This window comes from Anolis carolinensis, chromosome 3, assembly GCF_035594765.1.
Source record: "Anolis carolinensis isolate JA03-04 chromosome 3, rAnoCar3.1.pri, whole genome shotgun sequence".
Classification (NCBI taxonomy): domain Eukaryota; kingdom Metazoa; phylum Chordata; class Lepidosauria; order Squamata; family Dactyloidae; genus Anolis; species Anolis carolinensis.
This window is the reverse complement of record NC_085843.1, coordinates 204,639,697-204,657,040: the sequence shown is the minus strand read 5'-3', so window position 1 is coordinate 204,657,040 and position 17,344 is coordinate 204,639,697. Positions and strand designations below refer to the sequence as shown.

The window sequence follows — 17,344 nt, the reverse complement described above, 5'->3', positions numbered from 1 at the left end:
GCCCAAAACAGTTAATCAGCCTGTCAAAAAATGGAGCCACAGACACACAGGTGGCTCAATGGAAGAATAACTGAAAAGCAATTAGAATTCTCTGCAACCATTCCTTTTGCTCTCATCTTTATAATATTAAACAGAGCTTGAATTTACAGTTGGGTGAAGAGAGAGAATAAGAAATCTGCTTCTGTGTACATTGGGATATTCGCATGAGTGCATATGAGGTCCAGCGCATCTCGGAGAGAATTTACAAAAACTTTTGCTGGATGCCCCCCATCCCTTGTCCATCTTGCAGATTTGTAAAATCAGCTAAAAAAGGAAGGTGTGAGGTAGGCGGGGACCATTTCCTGGGACTGACAAGTCTGTATTTGGACTTTAAACTCACTTTTTTAACCCGCATTTTGACGATGTCTGGAATTGCCCTTATCTTTCTTTGCCAAGTAACATCTGATGTAGATGCATAAATCCAGATTGGGATTGAGTTGTAGAAGTAGGGGTGGTTTAACATTTTGTTCCTACTAGAGCGTTGATCCAGATTCTTCTAAAAGCTACTATTGCCCCTAAATAGAAAGTTGTGATTGAAGAGGTATTCTGATCTGCCGTGACTGTTTTTTGTTTTTTTTAATAAAGACAAAGCAAATATTCAAGAGACAATTACATGATTTACTTAGCAACTAGTTTGCTGTTCAACTGTGTGGATTCAAATTCAAGGTCCTACAATATAAGGTTGACTGATGTTCTTGAGCAAGTTCGTGCCTCTCAGCTAAACATATCCTACAGCACATATAATGTATTTATAGTGTTATACATTATTATTTATCTTGAATTGTTTTGCGCTGTCTATATACTTCTTTTGGTTGAAAGGATGTTATAAATAAACACTGTGGGATTTTTCACTTTTATCATTTGTTTATTAAATTGTTGTTGTTACTACTGATGAAATTAGGATGTATTTATGATGAGGGACATGAAAATCCCTGTCTTGATTTTGCTCTGTTTCTTCTCATCCCACCGTCATTCTCCTTTCATTCTCCTTAAAGGTTATATGCCTTTTAATGTGGTCATTTTGGGCACATGTTTCTCTATTTTTCAAATTCTAAGCACACTTTATCATTAAATAACAAGAGTTACCAAATTTCCAGGCTAGATAACCAGCATCTTTGTCTTTAAAAACAAAAATGTGGGTAGAGGAGGCATGTTGAGGTGTCAGAGTCAACTGCTTATTTAAAAGACTGCAGGGCTCTTCCCTGATGCAAAGTTGCACTCCTCCTATGCCTAGCAGTAGAGAAATAGAATATCAACTAATAACATTGGATTAGCACTTGTTTAGTTGTACAGTAATCTCAGCTGTTGTTTTCATCATCTGGAAAGGCCCCGGTAATCCTCTTTTGTCCCACCTAAAAATTATCCTGCATACATAAAATAACAATGGAATAAATACTGTCTCTTACCTGCATAATATCATTAGGAAAAGAGCTTTGAAACCTCGGCTTAAGGTGCACATCGTGGGAGTCAGCTCACAAAATTCTATTTTTCCTAAAAGCAAATAAAGCAAAGGTTTATTTATACAGCACTATAAAAGTATGAAAAGAGTTTTAACAGGTGACATGAAGATAGTCATGTGAACAGCTGCAAAAGCAATGTTTTTCTTTGGTATAAAAAACCCACAACTCTAAAATTAGAAAAACCCAGTTTCCCATGCAAATTTCATCAGGAAGTAATTACTATCCATCATTTTCTCAAGTTGCTCTAAGTGCAAATGGTTTCTTCTCATTTGAGTTTCTTCAGAACGACAGCCTCTATTGTGACCATATTAACAAGAAAAGCATGGGATTCCACTGTCATTATGGCTGTAATAATAATAATAATAATAATAATAATAATAATAATAATAATATTTTTGTATGCCGCCTCCATCTCCCCAACGGGGACTTGGAGTGGCTCACACTGGGGCAAGCCCAATACAATCATAAATATCACAAAATCAACAGTTGAGACATCAAAGAATGCATTTCAAAACAAATTAAACAAGTCATGATTTAAAATAGACATAATTAAAATATTAAACAATCATCCAAGGCGTTAAAAGGTCCAATATAGGACAACAGTCTGGGTGACATTCAAAACTGATGAAGGGAGTGTCTATTACAGAATAGAACATACATCAAATAGACACAACAAGCAGGGAAGATAAATCTGAACGGAAATCAAACTATAAAGTGACAGGGCAAGTTTCAACGTGGATATGGGCCAGGTTATAGCGGACTTGTCTACTCAAAAGCACAACGGAACAGCCATGTTTTTAATTGCTAATTTAATTAACTGTTAAAGAATTCTGTCTCAAGCAAGTTAGCAGACTTGGATGGTTCATGCTCTGGTTGAAAAATGCTATTCAGAACTTCCTGTTGTTAACCCTACAGATTTCCCAACATTGCTAGACTTTTTTCTTCTATGGAATCCCAGCTATGGTGAGTCAGAATCGAATGTAACCCAGAAACAGTGTGTACATGCAGCCTTCCAGTTTTGTTGGATACAACTCCTATCATCCTTCATCACAGGTCATTTTGCATAGGGCTTTGGTAACTGAAATCTACATCCTCTGGAGGACCATAATCGTATCCTCCTCCTTCCTGGACACCTCTACTGATATCACCTCTACAACAGTCAGTTCACATGGAGCTCTGTAATCAGCCAGGAACAGTGGCAGCAACACAGAGGGTGATGGTCCAGCTGGGTCTATGTGTTTTCAGCATTTGTGTGGCCCACACCAAATAATTTTAGAATCAAAACCTACCCCATACTTTTTCGTTTTAGTTTTGTAAATCTCAGAAGGCTCCCAAAGTCAGTTTCATATTCAATGCAAGGAAGCAAAGTCGTTAAGCCAAAAAGACTGCCTATCTATCTACCTGCCTCCCTCCCTGGAATTAAGAGCCGTGAAAAGAGGGAGCAGAGCATTTTGGAAACAGCATAGGACTCTGGAAAGGGGAGAAACCCTATGCCACAGAATTCAAAAGGCTCTGCCCTAAACTACATTTCTCAGTATGCATCAGCATCAGAAAACCCAGATTAGGATAGGAGATAGGTCTGTAGCCAGCTAGAGTTCCAATAAATTTGTCAATATGTTAGTTACACTATGATTTTTGTTCCTGGGTTATAAATGGCAGTTCCTAATTGGTTCTGTAATAAAAACATGGCGAAGGTTTGTTACACTGCAAAAACTTTTTCTTTGCTCAAGGGATACTATCCTATAGCACATTTTGCTTTGTTAAGTTGCCACCAATTTCTGGAGTAGAACAACTACTTTCAAAGTAAAGAATACACCATCAAATCCGGGGAGCGGAGTGAGGGCCTGCTGTTAGATCCAGCTTCTGCCAACCTAGCAGTTCGAAAACATGCGAATGTGAGTAGATTAATAGGTACCGCTCCAGTGGGAAGGTAACGACGCTCCATACAGTCATGCCAGAGGCCACATGACCTTGGAGGTGTCTAAGGACAACGCTGGCTCTTCAGCTTAGAAATGGAGATGAGCACCAACCCCGAGTCAGACATGACTGGACTTAACATCAGGGGAAACCTTTATCTTTACCTAATACTTTCAAAGTACAGTAGAATCTCGCTTATCCAACATAAACAGGCCGGCAGAACGTTGGAAAAGTGAATATGTTGTATAATAAGGAGGGATTAAGGAAAAGCCTATTACACATCAAATTAGGTTATGATTTTACAAATTAAGCACCAAAACATCATGTTATACAACAAATTTGACAGAAAAAGTAGTTCAATATGCAGTAATGCTATGTAGTAATTACTGTATTTACGAATTTAGCACCAAAATATCACGATGTATTAAAAACATTGACTACAAAAATGCATTGGATAATCCAGAACGTTGGATAAGTGAGTGTTGGATAAGTGAGATTCTACTGTAGAAACAGATTTTCTTTTATTATTAAAAAAGTTGTTTATAAGATCCTTTAAAATTCACCAAAATCCATGGATAAGTGAAACATTCTGAAATTTGGTGGGCTAACAGTGGTAAATGTGTTCTATCATTGTAGCAAGTTTCACCTGAATAGCTTTTAAAATGAGGGAAACAAGACCCCCTGAAATTTCCCCATTTAATTATGCGCAATTACTGTAATGAAATAGTACCAAAATTTCATTAGTTTTGTTATAGTAATGAAATTGGCTCAGTGTGTTAAAGCACTAAGCTGCTGAACTTGCAGACCAAAAGGTCCCAGGTTTAAACCCGGAGAGCAGAGTGAGTGCTCGCTGTTAGCTCCAGCTTCTGCCAACCTAGCAGTTCAAAAACATGCAAATGTGAGTAGATCAATAGGTACCGCTCTGGCGGGAAGGTAACAGCGCTCCATGCAGTCATGCCGGCCACGTGACCTTGGAGGTGTCTACAGACAACGCCGGCTCTTCGGCTTAGAAATGGAGATGAGCACCAACCCCCAGAGTCGGACATGACTGGACTTAACGTCAGGGGAAACCTTTACCTTATACTTTAGAAACACTTTAGAAACAAAGCACCATTGCCCCCCAGTTTTGTAATGACTTTTGAACCATTTCTTATGGATCGCATATCACTACTAGCTACCTCTGGGATGGATATAGTGGCCAGTGTAGACTCAATTTGCTGTAGTGCCATTAACTGCCACTACAATCTATATATATAAAAGAGTGATGGCATCAGGGCAGTGGACAAAACAACAAAAGTACAGGCCCCCTAACCTCGAAATTTGACAACACAACCCATCATCCACGGCTCTAGGTTGATACAACAAAAAGAAAAGAAAAATAAAGTCCTAATTAGAGGGAGAGGAATAATTGTTTTTATCCAATTGCTGCCAGTTACAAGGCTAAGTTCCACCCACTTGGTTTCCTAGAAACCTACTCAGCCCAGGGGACAGGCACAAGAGTTTGGAGAGACCCCTAAGGGCCATCCAGCCCAACCCTTTCTACTATGCAGCAGGACACAATCCAAGCATTCACAACACACGGACAACGTATAAATACTATACAATACTACACAGAGACATAGACCCCCTCTACCCTCACCACTTTCACAGTACACAAACAACCAAATGCATACTAAACATAAAGACAACCATACAACAGACATTCAATACCACCACTAACTCAAATTTCTCACCAACACCACCAGACAATGCCACAGCAACGCGTGGCCGGGCACAGCTAGTGTTTTATAGTTTAGTGATAGTTAAATATCCTGTGGCTGAGAATTCAAAACATTTCTTCCTCAACTGCAAATCCAATAGGATGTTTCCACAGCAATGGAAAATAACACTATGAAAGCATAGAGTGATAGGCCATATGGTTAAAGCAACAGAAAGCCATGAGGAAATTAGAAGGCCAATTTAATGTCATTTTAAAAGACATTAGTCAGGCCTTCCTGGAAATGTCTCTCCTTCATTTTGACAACCCTTTCTCCATCAGCTACTTGCTACAGCTCACCTATTGGTTGTCCTCAGAGCTTGGAATGATTCCTTTTTTGATTCCAAACTGTGCTCTTCCAGATGTTTTGGACTTCAGCTTCACAACTCCTAACAGCTGGTAAGCTGGCTAAGATGTATGGGAGCTGAAGTCCAAATACCTGGGGGAGCACAGTTTGAGAAACGCTGATTTCTGAACAATCTCATCTGAAAAACTCAGAGATCACATATGTCAAGGGTTGGCAACGTGTGCCCCTTCCACATACACATGTCATTATACTGCAACTCTCAGCATTCCTCTTCAACAACTAAGCTGGTTAGAGTGGCTGGGAAATGCAGACCAAGAGCATCTGGAGGACTACAATTTTTCCATCTGAAGTAGGCAGATAGAAGAAGCAACATTCCCAGCATTTTCTACAGATGGTGTGAAGCTTCTTGCTGTATGAGACCATGATTCAGCTAAGCCAATATTTTCCTTCTACTATGCACCAGTCAGATTTTTCCAACAAGAGAAACTAAGTATCATAAAGGCAACAACCCGCACCACTGACCTGCAACATTTGCAGTCCACTGATACGCTTTCTCTGTACATGAAGATTGTATTAGCTGTCATGGCAAATGTCATTTGATATAGCTGTCCTCCATTAACTTGTCCAATCCTTTAATAGCTTTCTAAGCAACTAGTGATCTCCACACTTAGCTCTCCCATTCCCAAACAATTTCCTAAAAATTAGTTTGGCATTATTTATCTTCTATATCTTGCAAGATTATACGAATGGCAGAATCCCTCTGCCAGTGCTAGGATTTAGGGAGTTGCAGTTCAAAAGAATAACATTCTCAAGCCCTGGTTAGATTTCATTCCTCCAGCAGGAAGCCTAATTACAGTGATAATTGCTCTCCTCCATTATGTATTATTTAGGATAAGAGTGTTTGACCTTGCTGAACTCCATGGCTCAGTGGGAACTGATACGTAGATCTCCCAAGTCCCAGTCTCACATTCTAAGTAACCATTACACAACACTGTTTCTCAAAAGCACTACCTGAACAATTTTCCTGATTTGGATTTTAATTGAAGTTTTTAATCCCAATGATATTTAATTCCCTTTTTATGTTTGCATATTTGTAGGTTTAAAATTATATTGAAGTGCTTTTAATGTAAGTGGTTTTGAGTCTCCATGTGGAGAGAAAAAGTGGGGTATAAATAAACATCATCATCATTTCAAGTGAGAGTTCAAAAGAGTTGCTTAGCTATATGTTCCATAAATTTCATTTCTACTTGTCTACTTGTCTGTTTTTATATACTTTTCCTCATTTTATGGTGCTTTTGGATTCATCTTACATTTGGAATTATGGGGCCCATGGATTCAGTGGGTTTACTTAGTTTCAACTCGAGTAAACCCACTGAATCCATGGGAACCTAGTAAGTCAACATTAGGCTTGTGCATTTCGGCTGAACCTCGATCCGTTTCTGCTAGCCCAATTCCAGATCAAGGCACGCAGATCCATTTTTGTGTGCCTCCTGAAAATGGGTGGGTTGCCGAATAGCCATTTCTGGTCTGCAGCCAGAAGATCCAGGAAGATCTGGCCCATTGGCGGGAATGAGGAACTTATGAGGCTCCTCTTTTCGTTCCTGGGATCCTTTCCATTCTTCCTTTCTAGGGAGTCTGGATTTGAGGAACGGGATGAAAGAAGAATTCTTCCTGAGGCCCTTTCCTTCCTTCCTTCCTTCCTTCCTTCCTTCCTTCCTTCCTTCCTTCCTTCCTTCCTTCCTTCCTTCCAAGGGAATGGGTTTGAAGAATGGGGTTAACGAAGCACCCCTACTGGGATCCTTTCCTATCTTCCTTTTAAGGAGTCTGGGTTTGAAGAATGGGGTTAAGGAAGCATCCTTCCTGGGACCCTTTTCTTTCTTCCTTTCAAGGAAGTCTGGATTTGAACAACAGGGTAGAGAAATTGCGTAAGACACATCTTGGCATTCTTCTATTCTGATTGGACCAACAGGCAGGGCTCACAGAGAAACCCCATGCGAGTAGCATGCAGCAGCCTCTCCGTGTGCCATGTGGTGCCAACTGTAAAATGAAATTAGGATGAATAATGGACAGACCTGGATCACAATTTGGAATGCGCCCTTGAATGTCTATTTATATGGATGTTTTAACTAATGCTATCTATTTTAACTGAAATTGTTTTTATATATTATGTTTTATATTGATTTGTTCAGCGTCTAATTATGCTAATTGTAAGGCCGCCCTGAGTCCCCGCTCAGACTGCTATGTAATGCTGGCTCTCTTGCCAATTCATGTACAGTCTAAACTAATCCTGGACAACTACCACCTCAATTTAAATTCCTAATACCTTTGTGAGAATTAAGATGATTTAATGGCAAAGAGTATTTCCAAGCTTCCCAGCCCTCATCTTTCTTGGCAATTTTTTTCTTCCCAAACATGCGCACTCTGGTTAAAACAAATATTGTTTTGCTGCAGCATTTTAACAGCCTTTGGCTTGAAGAATTTGGAGAATAAGCAAAGGTCCAAAGCCTGAAGGGGTAAGTGCATCCCCTTTGCTTTCTTCCGGGAAGGAACATCACCTACAGAACACTTAAAAGCTAGAATGTGCATGATATTTCCACAAGGTAAATGTAGACACAAAAGCACATATTTTAATTATACAGCTAATTAACTTCCTTGTCAACTTCAATAATTGCCTCCATTCACTTGCTTATTTACCTGGTTAGGTGATGCTAAATTAAAGGGAGAGATAATATTACAGTAGGGAGAAGAAACAGCACACCTCATGAAAATATGGTGCTAGCTAGCAGGTAAAACTGGGAAGCTGTAGAAACTTTATATGCGATCTATTAGGGAAGAAAGGAGACTGACCCAGCAGGCAGCAATGGCACAGGACTTCCAGGTCCAGCTGCCGCATCCACTCTCCAAATATAACAAATTAATGAGAGGAAGCCAGAAGTCATGTTTGCTTTCTTTTATACTGCAGTTTCATTTTGCTGACAAGTTAGCTCCTGGCATGCCAGTCAGCCAACTTCTAATTTCTAACCTCACTTGAAATCTTTGCCTACCAAAAGTGCAGTGCAAGGAAGACAGCTGAGACATATGTAGAAGGGGGGTGGGGGAAGAGTAGCTCTATTTAGATTGGGATTCAGCTTGCATAATGTGTGTTTATGTCCAGAGAACAGGACCAACCTTCAGCATCTCCTCTGGGAGAGAATGGTATTCCTTGTGACCTGTATATTTGACCACAAAGATCTAGCCTAGTGCCGCTGAGTATGTTAACTTGAAATATCACATGGTATTCTACAAAACTAGTGTCGGGACACAGACGCCTTAAAGAGCCTCACACACAATACTCAGTCTTAACAAAAGATTTATTGCAACTCAAAAACAGGCTCAGAGACACTTAACTGCAGTGTCTCTGATCAAAACTCAAAGTTTTAGCCCAAACTGGGCTCAAAAAGAAGAACGGAAAATAATCCGGATTAAATGGATAGATAATCCGGATTAAAATGCAGTCAATCGAATTGGCAGCAAACAGCGCTGTAACAGGCTTCCTGGAAGACAGCACTGCACACAGAAAGTAAACAAAACCAGTCAAAGTTCAACAAACAGCAGAAAAGAAGGTCCAAACTAACGTTGTCTTCAAAGTTACACAATCCGCAGTCAAGTCAAACCAGGAGCCAGGAACAGGGGAAAGCCGCACTCACGATAGGCAATCCAAAGGTAGATTTCCGAAGTGGGTAACCGGCGCCAAAGTCAAGTCAATCCAAAGCCAGGAAGGGAGTAGGCTGCATCCATGAAAAGCCAATCCAAACGTCATTACCGAAGATCATCAAACAGAGCTGAAGTCACCAGTCCAAAGGTCCAGGAAGGGAGAAAAGCACACTCATGATATTCCAGTCCAAATCCAAGAATCACAGGAACCAGGAATGCCAAGCTTTAGAGCCAGGACCCAAAGCCCAACAGGAAAAACAGGCAGCGACAAACCTACGCCAAAACGACACTTTGCCTTCTGCGAAGGATCCCCATTTCAGACCCTACTTTTAAATTACACATCATTGTCTGAAGATGAGCTGGCCTCCACCCCATCGTCATCTCCCACAGCTGGTCCTATAATCACACGTGAATCCCGGTTATCATCCCTCCAGTTCCTCCATCTCCTATCAAGACTTAGGTTTCCCCATGATCAGCTGTTTGCCAATCCTCCTGTCCCAAAAACCCCACAAACGTATCACTAGAAGTTGGCTCTGCACACATATCCCTTATTTCTTGTACCCTAGTCCAGTCTGATGTGCCCTCCACATTTTTATCACTCTCAGACCCATCATCCCCAGAGAAACCCAAAAACGACTCCTCCTCTGTGGGAGCAGTAAGTATATCCCGCAGCTTCTTCCTCTCCCGTTCCTCATCTGATTCCTGCTCCCGAGTAACCCTCTTAGTTACTCTATTCACATCCATCCCGTCTCCTTCTTCAATCATTGACTCCTCATCACTTGAAAACCCTTCAAACGTGTCTTCCTCAGAAGGTGCCACAAGTATCTCCCGGATCCATTTCCTTTACTGTTCTTCATCTGGCACCTGCTCAAGATTACCCCTTTTCCTCCTACTAGTACTTCTACTACCGTTTGTAATATTGCCAGCAGACTCAACTACAACAACTAGGTTTGGTTGAAACGGTAGCTGCTGAATTGCTTTTAGAAAGCAAGAAAACAAGTGCTTCGCTTGGGTAAAGAAATACGCAATTGCTTATTCAACCTCCATCTGCTTTTTTAAAGCCAATGTAAGAATTCAAAGGCATGCCTGTTTCTTCAGAACTACCAGGTGCAATAGTCATATGTAGAATAAAGAAGTGGCTCAGTGTGTTAAAGCGCTGAGCTGCTGAACTTGTAGACTGAAAGGTCCCAGGTTCAAATCCAGGGAGCGGAGTGAGCACCTGCTGTTAGCTCTAGCTTCTGCCAACCTAGCAATTCGAAAACATGCAAATTTGAGTCATCCACTCAAATATCCTTCCTATCCAAAAAGTAAACAAGCAATGTCCTAAATCTGGCCCAAATGGTGCCTGGAAATGATACTACTGGGCTATGTGTATAAAGTATATAAAATAATTTTGTATTTAAACTTGGATTCCACCTACATGATATTTCAGTATGTACATGTATGCAAAAACAAATCCTCCAAAATCTGAAAAAACTATGACATCCAAGACACTTCTGGTCCTACGCACTTTGGATAAGAGATATTCAACCTGTATTACTACAAAATCCGCTATGACCTGCCACATTAGAGGTTTTTTTAAAGGTTATTTAAAGTGGACCCAAAAAGCCCTGTTCTTCTGACATAAAGTTTCATGTTTCACTATGAAATTTTCATAGCTGCTGCTGATTTGTCCAAGTCTAAGCACATTCCCTCGGGGCTTTTATGGTAGCTGTATATGTGCTATGTCTTAAGTCTCCACCGTATTAACTCTGACACCTCCATTTAAGGACAAGAGATGCAATACATAGTTATGTTATTTTTTTTCCTTATAAAAACCAGCTCTTGAGGCTATAATCTGAAAAAGATAGCATAGGAGAAGACTGGATTTTAAATTCAGGTGCATATATTTCCCCACATTTTAGCCAAAAGCAACTTTGAGTGGATGCAATTTTTCCAACAAGGGCCCCCTCTACATGGGCTAATCTGGAGACAGAGACACACCATCCACAATCTGTGACAGCAGTGGGTCAGAGTCCAGATGGTCCACCCAGGCCAAATCAACATTTGCTATCACATGGTAGAGATTTGTTTCCTTCCAATGTCCCTCCGAGATTTCAATTATTTATCATTTTTTTAAAAACATCACCCCGAATCATAGGAAGTGTTTTCAAAATAACCCTGATTTTTCCCAAAGCCTCTGCACTGTGACCATAAGAAGTGGTTTAAAATTGGAGAAATTGGTATTTTGGCTCCTGCCACACACAGCGTCATTGTTTTATTGACAAGTGGGTAACAGGAACTAAGATCACATGAGGAAATTGGCCATTTTGCCCATCACTACGCAGAGAATTTAAAAATAAGTCAACTGCCAACCAGCTTAGGAATTGCTGGGGAAACCAACTCTTTAGAAACGGCAAAATACTTTAACCCCATGGCTGAAGCTTGTGTTGTGTGGAAGGGCACTGTGGGTTGTCGTTTCTTAAATGTGTAGAAACGCTGATTTTACTGCGTAGGATGAAGTCCCTAGTCCTACTGTCTACACTAAATTTCTGGAGTATAACAACTACTACTTTCAAAGTAAATACTGCACAATTAAACAGGAAACAACACTTTCAAACCAGGAAAAGATTTTTTTTCAAATTTTGTTACAGAGTGTTATTTTTTACTTGATTGGTAGCCATTTTGTTTAACTAGAAAGATGGTTGTGGAATTTTCTGACTTCTGTACCAAAATAACTTGTCTGTCCCGGCAGGCAGGAGAAAGGACACTCTGTGCCAGGGGAGAACAACTTGCCTTTTCCCACTCACCTATTCTGTGGCATTACATTGTACCCATGTTACAATAAGAGAAGGTGGAGAATATGGTTCTGGGATGCTAGGAAAAAAGGGACATTATTTCCCCAGATTTATGAGATTGTCTGTACCCAGATATATGATACCTATACTAAACCATATGGGATAGTGAGTTGAGACTGGCAAAATCTGCCTGCCTGCCTTGAAGGTGGCAGTACTTTGAGTCAACACACCTGTAATTTCTCAAGACACTTTTATCACTTTGAAAATCTGAAGGTTTTCCATTGGTAGGGATAGTTTTCTATAGCACAGAGTTTCATGTTGTAGGGAAGAATTTATAAAACCCCATGTAGACAAAGACTTAAGTGCAATATTAGCAATGCTGTATTAAACATGGTGTGATGATTTGAATGTTGGACTATGGTACTTTCTATGCCGCCATATTATCCAGATCATCAAATCAGATAATCCACATTATCTGCTTTGAACTGGATTATATGAGTCTACACTGCCATATAATCCAGTTCAAAGCAGATAATCTGGATTTTATATTGGCAGTGTAAAAGGGGCCTAGATGGAGCTTTAGGGTCATCATAAGTCAGAAACAACTTGAAGGTGCACAGTAACACTATATTAATTCTTTTTTTAATTCAAAAGGTCAATACTTGCATTTTTTTTCAAAGTAATTTGTTATTTGATGATTGAAACCTACTCTGCTTTATTGAAAGAGAGCACATGTGTTAATACCTCTTATATACTTTTTAAATTATTTTATATCAACTTTAAATGTGGGGGGCAATGGTTAAAAAACCCAAAATGACTAGGCTTTAAGTAGCAATGATTACAGCAAAATAAAAACAATCCCAAATCCAATATTGATGGACGTAATGTTGCTTTTTTCCAATAACAGTGTTATATGTCTTTTACTTTAAAACCTGACATGTCACAGATAGCTCTGGCCGCTTCTACACTGCCTTATAAACTCATAATCCCGTTCAAAGCAGATAATCTGGATATATGGTAGTGTAGAATGGCCCTCTGTTGCCTAAAATACCTTATTTTAAGCTCTGTGTTGAATGTAATCACCTTTGAACAGTTCTGAAGATGTAGCGAGAACTGTTTTTTTAATAGTCTCTTAAAATAATTTTTATTAGAGAAAAAACAAAATGAAATACGCAGTTATAAAACTGCTATGACTACATAGCGAAATACTGTACCACACAACAATTAGACTAGAATGGAACAACTGTAAAAAAAAGAATCTACCAACTTCTCACTCTTTATCTGATGGTTAGGTAAAGGTAAAGGTTTCCCCTGACATTAAGTCCAGTCATGTCTGACTCTGGGGGTTGGTGCTCATCTCCATTTCTAAGCCGAAGAGCCGGCATTGTCCATACACACCTCCAAGGTCATGTGGCCGGCATGACTGCATGGAGCGCCGTTACCTTCCTGTCGGAGCGGTACCTATTGATCTACTCACATTGACATGTTTTTGAACTGCTAGGTTGGCAGGAGCTGGAGCTAACAGCGGCTGCTCACGCTGCTCCCGGGGATTGAACCTGGGACCTTTTGGTCTCCATCTCAGTGCTTTAACGCACTTCGTCCCCGGGGCTCCTTCTGATGGTTATTATCCCTTATTAGTCTACCCTCTTTAAATAATAATGTAATTACACTTCTACTTCAAACCATACTGCTAATTCATGAATCCCATTAACCACTGTTATTATGAAAATATAGCATTTCCTGTGCTTATACGTCTTAGGCTGGATCTACACTGCCACATAATGCAGTTTCAGAATGCAGAATAATTGCATGAAATTGGATTATGTGGCAGTGTAGATTCATATATTTTAGTTCAATGAAGTTAATCTGCATTCTGAAACTGCTTTATGTGGCAGTGTAGATCCAGCCTTGGAAAGCCTCTCTGTCAAATATTATCTGTACATCCATCTATACCAGGCATGGGCAAACTTTGGCCCTCCAGGTATAATTCCTAACAGCTGGTAGCCTGTTAGGAATTGTGGGAATTGAAGTCCAAAATATCTGGAGGGCCAAAGTTTGTCTATGCCTGATCTATACACATAATAAAAGTGAAAATCTGTATGTGTGTATGTGGCGGAGGTGTCCATTTACACAGATAGCCTCCCACCTCCACAAACTGCTTTAACCCACAAGAGCCACCAAAGCACATTGCAGGTTATAGCAAGCCACATCCCTGTGATGACTCATGGGCCATGTAGTCCCGTTCCTAGCGCTGTTGTGACAGATGAAGAGGAAAACTTGGGTTTTCCACCGTTTCAGCCAGAATTGGAACTTTCCCAGCCTGAATTGGAGCCCTTGCACCTGCAGGAGGTTTGTCTTCCAGAAATCTGCCAGACAAGCCCTGAGTCAAAATCTCCCCCATTTTCTCGCCGTAATTATTATCAACAACAAAAAGGAGTTCAACAGGCTAATCGCAGAAGCCTGAGAATCGCAGCCAGGCATTCAGCTGATTAAGCCTGCTTCCATGAGAAACTTTAGGGAGTCATGCATCTGGACACAGAGATTGACTTTCGGTTCTGTTTCCCCAGAGAAGTGTTCATTGGTGGGAAAACGAGACCCTATTTAGGTTCTTTGCCCTGTAGAAATCTTGCGGAGTCAATTCGTCAGCTACTGGAGTAGGTTGTGTGTGGACAGCGCTACTCCCGCTTCCAAGCCTTCGTTCCCGCTTCCAAGCCTTCGTTCCTGTTTCCAGCCTTGTTTTGCTCCACGGACCTTGCCTTGCTTCCTAGGACTCAGCCTTGCTTTCCAGGACCTTGCCAAGTATTTACCACGGATTTTGTCCCTGATCCTCGTTCCTCGTTGCCTTGTATCAAGCCTTGTGTTTCAAGAATCAAGTTTACTTCCTAGCCTTGCATCAAGTTCCTTGGACTAAGAACCTTGTCATCTCCCCTCACTTTGCTTGGCAAAGTGAGTGTTTCGGTTATTGGATTACATCTTTGGACCTTAATATTTTATATTGGACATTGTTTTCCTGGACTATAATTGACCTTTCCTGAAAGGTCTTCTTCTGAACTATATTCTACACTTATTTTTATTGACTTTACATATTTCCTTAATAAAGATATTAGATAGATTCTGGCCTCTGTGTATGGTTATTGGTGCTCTGCAGCCTGGGTCGTGACAATCCCAGAGTTCCTTTCTCTTTCCATTGATGCGGAATTTGCATGACCCCACCCATTGCCTTTCTTTAAACTTTTCCTATTCTTTTCTATGGCACACAGCGACTGAACATACTAGAGCGAGCTTTGGGGAGAATTCACCATGATTTATAGGAGTTGTGGGGACTGGGATGTATAGTTCACCTGCAATCTAAGAGCACTCTGAACCCCACCATTGATGGACTTGGAACTAACTTGGCACACAGACCCAACATGGCCAACTTTGCATAAGGGAGTGATTGACCTTGACATCCAAGAGTTATAGTTCACCCGTATTCAGAGAACACTGAACCCATCTAATGATGGAGCTGGACCATATTTGACACACAAATTCAACATGGCCAACTAGGAATACTGGTGGACTTTCGGGTGACTGACCTTTAACTCTGGGAGTTACTAGTTCACCTGTATTCAGTGAGCCCTCTGAACCCCACTAATGGCGGATCTGTACCAAACTTGGAACACAGACCCAACACGGCCAACTTTGCATTCTGATGGACTTTGGGGGTGATTGACCTTGAAATCTGGGGGTTATAGTTCACCCTTATCCAGAGAGCACTGAACCCAGCTGATGTCGGATCTGGACCACACTTGGCATACAGATCCAACATGGCCAACTGTGCATACAGGCAGGGTTTGGGAGTGATTGTCCTTGGATCTGGGAGTTGTAGTTCACCCTTATCCAGAGAGTCCTAAACCCAGCCAACAACGTATCTAGACCAAACTTGGCACACAGACCCAACATAGCAAACTGTGGATACAGGTGGGATTTGGGGGTGATTGTACTTGACATATGGGAGTTGTAGTTCACCCTTATCCAGAGAGCCCTGAACTCAGTCAACAATGTATCTGGACCAAACTTGGCACACAGACCCAACATGGCCAACTGTACATACAGGCAGAGTTTGGAGGTGATTGACCCACGATTCTGGGAATTGTAGTTCATTACATCGTTATGTATTTTCTAATGGGAGCATTCATTAAAGATTAAATCAAAGATTTGCTTTTTTCTAATAAATAGTGTTACTAATTAACTAAATGATATTACCTAACCCTCCAAAACAAACAATGCCTTCTTCTAATAACCCGGACACTGCCAGTTCCCAAGCTAGTCACCTTATAAAATACATTTCAAATCACTTCTCAAAGTAAATTTCAACCTCCACTCCCATCACTCAACCTAATTTGTGTTCTTATATTTTGAGCTCATTTGTCCATTCAGTCTTTCACTTGCTGCTGCTTAATTTAATATCTGAATAGCAACTTATACATTTTAGCATCAAATGGTAAACATCTGAGTGTAGTCAATTTTCAAACTCTGATTTGAATTGTTTCCAACCAATTTTTGTCCTCTTTCAGTCGTTTCAGTTAGTTGTTTGTAGGTAAACCATTGCACTGAATTTAAAAAGTCTTAAAATGACCAGGATTTATTAATAAAATTTTACTGTTTCAATTGATATGTAACTTTAAAAATGCCATCTCTATATGGTTATGCAATGAATCAAAGAAATGTAAGCCGGGAGTCTGATGAATGCCTGGTTAATATGTGTCATCAATGTATTTCTAGAACAGATGTTTGACAGCCTAAAGCAGAAGAGGGAGAACTGTTATTGAGATGCAACACTTGCCCAAGGCCAGAAAGTCTGTTTTCATGGGTGAGGAGCAATTGAACCAAAACTTCCCAGGTCAAGGGCTAACATCTGATTTATTTACTGCAAGAGTTAACTACTGCAGTGGTTGGGTGTGATATTATAATGACATTACTGCTTTTTAAGTGTTTTTGAAAATATATTATAAGTAGTGACTTTAAAAACCTATAAATATTTTTTACGCCAAAGAACAAGGGTTGTGTATAATACTAGCACTGCTTGTAGTCTTAATAACAATGTAACAAAATTTGAAACATTTTCTGCTCCTGGCTTGAAAATGTTATGTCCTCTTTAATTGTGTGGTACATGTAGATGTTCTACTCCAGAAATTTCATTTTTGTGACTGCCACAAACTATGTTGAATTGACTGGGATTCTATGAGCTGTTCATTGAAAAACTATAGCAAAATGTGTTGCAGGATGTCCTGCAAAAACAAAGGTTTTGCAATTTAATAAACTTTTTCCATGTTTTTTATGATAGAACCAATTAGGAAATGGCATTTATAACTTAAGAATAAACAAAAATTGTGTTAGAGCCCTTCCACACAGC

At 40.2% G+C, this 17,344-nt stretch overlaps 1 protein-coding gene across 1 annotated transcript in view; it reads right to left on the bottom strand.

Moving 5' to 3' along the window:
- Nucleotides 1-17,344, bottom strand: part of LOC100552978 (gamma-aminobutyric acid receptor subunit pi) — a 91,943-nt gene that overhangs the window by 63,982 nt on the left and 10,617 nt on the right. Inside the window, exon 2 of the mRNA XM_008106718.3 lies at nucleotides 1,446-1,530. Coding sequence (XP_008104925.1) covers nucleotides 1,446-1,498 — 53 coding nt within the window. The 5' untranslated portion in view covers nucleotides 1,499-1,530. The remainder of the gene's footprint in view (nucleotides 1-1,445; nucleotides 1,531-17,344) is intronic.